The 2486-nt window shown below is 35.5% G+C and overlaps 1 protein-coding gene across 1 annotated transcript in view; it reads right to left on the bottom strand.

The window, feature by feature from the left end:
• UBR2 (ubiquitin protein ligase E3 component n-recognin 2) overlaps positions 1 to 2486 on the bottom strand; it is a 195953-nt gene that overhangs the window by 99863 nt on the left and 93604 nt on the right. The window contains 4 exon segments of the mRNA XM_012640800.1: positions 783 to 881; positions 951 to 1049; positions 1999 to 2087; positions 2145 to 2156. Of these exon segments, the coding sequence (XP_012496254.1) occupies positions 783 to 881; positions 951 to 1049; positions 1999 to 2087; positions 2145 to 2156 (299 nt within the window).

Genomic DNA, 2486 nt, shown 5'->3' on the forward strand with positions numbered 1-2486 from the left:
TGGACCCTCCCTCATGCCCTTGCATAAAGATATCTTCCCTAGAGAAGCCCTCTCTGAACTGTGGGAAAAGGTCAGATCTCTTTACTATTCTCTCTTAAAGCAACCAAAGTCTTCAGAGTTTTCATTATAATTTCAATGAACTATTTTTGTGAGTCTTTCCTACTATGTTAAGTTTGATTAGGGCAAGGATCACATCTATTTTCGTTCATCGTTGCATTCTCAAAGCCTAAAACTGTGCCCAATAAATAGGTGCTTAATAAATTTGTTGAACAAATTAAACAGGAATTTTAATTACTATATAGTGATTACATAATGATGCCTTCAGGAGCAACTAGTGAAGCTCACAATCACTGTGATTCAACTGCCTTAGCTACCCCTTCCCTTATGGCAGTGGGGCGGGGAGAAGGACTTCTCAAATTGTGAGATGGTATACAGTATGCTGTCCGATTCTAATGTCAAGGATAAATTTGTTAAATCAATCAGCTTAATGGTAACTCATCATTCAAAACCTCAGGAAAGTATTACGAGAAAGCACAGATTTTTTTTTCCCCATCCTCTACTCTGAAGAGAGGGAAAGTATAGACTAAATTTAAATGACTGTTCCTCCCAGATTACTTTGATATTCAAAAATATGTTTTAATATATTTGAAGGTCTCTGAAATCTGCCCATTAATAAAATATTATTCTATTCAGGAATATACAGTTTTTAGTTCTCTGTTATTTTAAGGCCTTACTTTTGTTAAGGGAAAACAAGAAAGTTCTTCTAGTTTTTCAGTACTTACAAGCGAAGGAACCGTGAATATCTGAACCGAGAGGTCTGCGATTGAAAACTCTCTGTCGTGGTCATCTGTCACATAATCACTCTGCAAACGCTCATAGTTCTATTAAGAAGGCAAAAAAAGGCAAGGAGTGCCAGCTATCAGTTACAAGAAAAAGTAAGCACTACTCACCAGAGTAGGTGCGGTGAAGAACTGGACAGACAGAGCAGTCACCGACACTGCTCGCTCGTGATCATCTTCCATAAAATCTCTCTGCAACTGCTGGTAATTCTAAACAACAAGGGGGAGATTCACCTCTAATCCACATTGACCAATGTTTAAAGATTATAATGAAAAGTCAGTGCTGGAGGAAGTCAGTAAGATAACACTGCTATGAGAATGATAACTGGGATGATTTCTACCAATTAATTCCTATATAAATATTGATTCACTGTGGAATCCTGTATAAGTATTGATTCTTCTGAAGTACATGGCAGTTTACCAGCCCAAATAGTCAGTCACATCTCCTATAATCCTGAGACACCAACGTACACTGGTGGGGCTAAACCACAGCAGCATTACACTGCCTCTGCTGAAACAGACTTCCATTACTTCTGGATGCATATCAGAATCATATGATGACTTTTGCAAAATACACATGCTTGGGCCCCCACGCTTGGTGAATATGCTTCAGTAGATTTGATAATGGAACACAAACACATGTATTTTGAAAGAGCTCTCTGAATGATTCTTATATGCTTCCTTGGTTAAGAACTCCTAATTCGAGTGAATACAAAAAATAAGTGGTTAGCTTAATCACATGCTGCTGAAAGGAGAAGAACTTAATTCGACTATATCAACAACTTAGAGTTCATGATTCTTAAATCAAATCCATATACACATGTTATTTCAACTAAGATTATTGTTTCCTTATACAAACTTTAGCGAAAACAATATCATAATTCACAATGGCCTAGTTTAAATTTATCATTTTAAATCACAGAGTCTGCATAGAAGGATACTCATGATACTGTGGGAGGTGATGAACAAGAAGTCTCTCTGCTATAATTTTATTCTATTGATAAAAGAAAAAAGATTATTTATGAAATTTCTTAGACTTTAAAATCAACACATTGACATATTACTGTCAGATGCTAATTTTTCGAAGCCTACATATAATCATGGGCCATAATTACTCCATACATAACCTGTTTTGTTATCAAAATTGAAAACCACTTACTTTTGCAAATCGAACAGCAAAGAGTTTCTTGTATTTCAAATCCATAAGCAGACTGCTCATGAACAACTGATGATATACACTCCTAGCACCTTTTAGAAAAAGATCAGGGTGTGAGATAAGGATATACCAAGTAAGCCAAAAATGACATTTCCAAAGTTCTTAAATGTGATCAATTGAATTTTTTTTTTAAAGATGAGGTCTTGCTATTTTGCCCAAACTGGACTCAAACACCTGGGGTCAAGAATTCCTTCCACCTCAGCCTCCTGAGTAGCTGGACTATAGTTATGCGCCACTGCAATTGGCTTATATTTTAAGCCTCAAGAGCAAAACTATACATTTTCCTTAGCACAAAACATTTGTAATCTACTTATTTATAAAATCAGGTTTTCTAAACATAATTTTGAAACAAAGTATAAAGGCTATTTAATTTGGATCATGAATCCACCACAAAAATCTGTATTTTTCAAAGACTGCAATACTAATATTAA

This window comes from Propithecus coquereli, unplaced genomic scaffold (genome assembly GCF_000956105.1).
Source record: "Propithecus coquereli isolate 6110/MARCELLA unplaced genomic scaffold, Pcoq_1.0 Scaffold158, whole genome shotgun sequence".
In the NCBI taxonomy this organism is placed as follows: domain Eukaryota; kingdom Metazoa; phylum Chordata; class Mammalia; order Primates; family Indriidae; genus Propithecus; species Propithecus coquereli.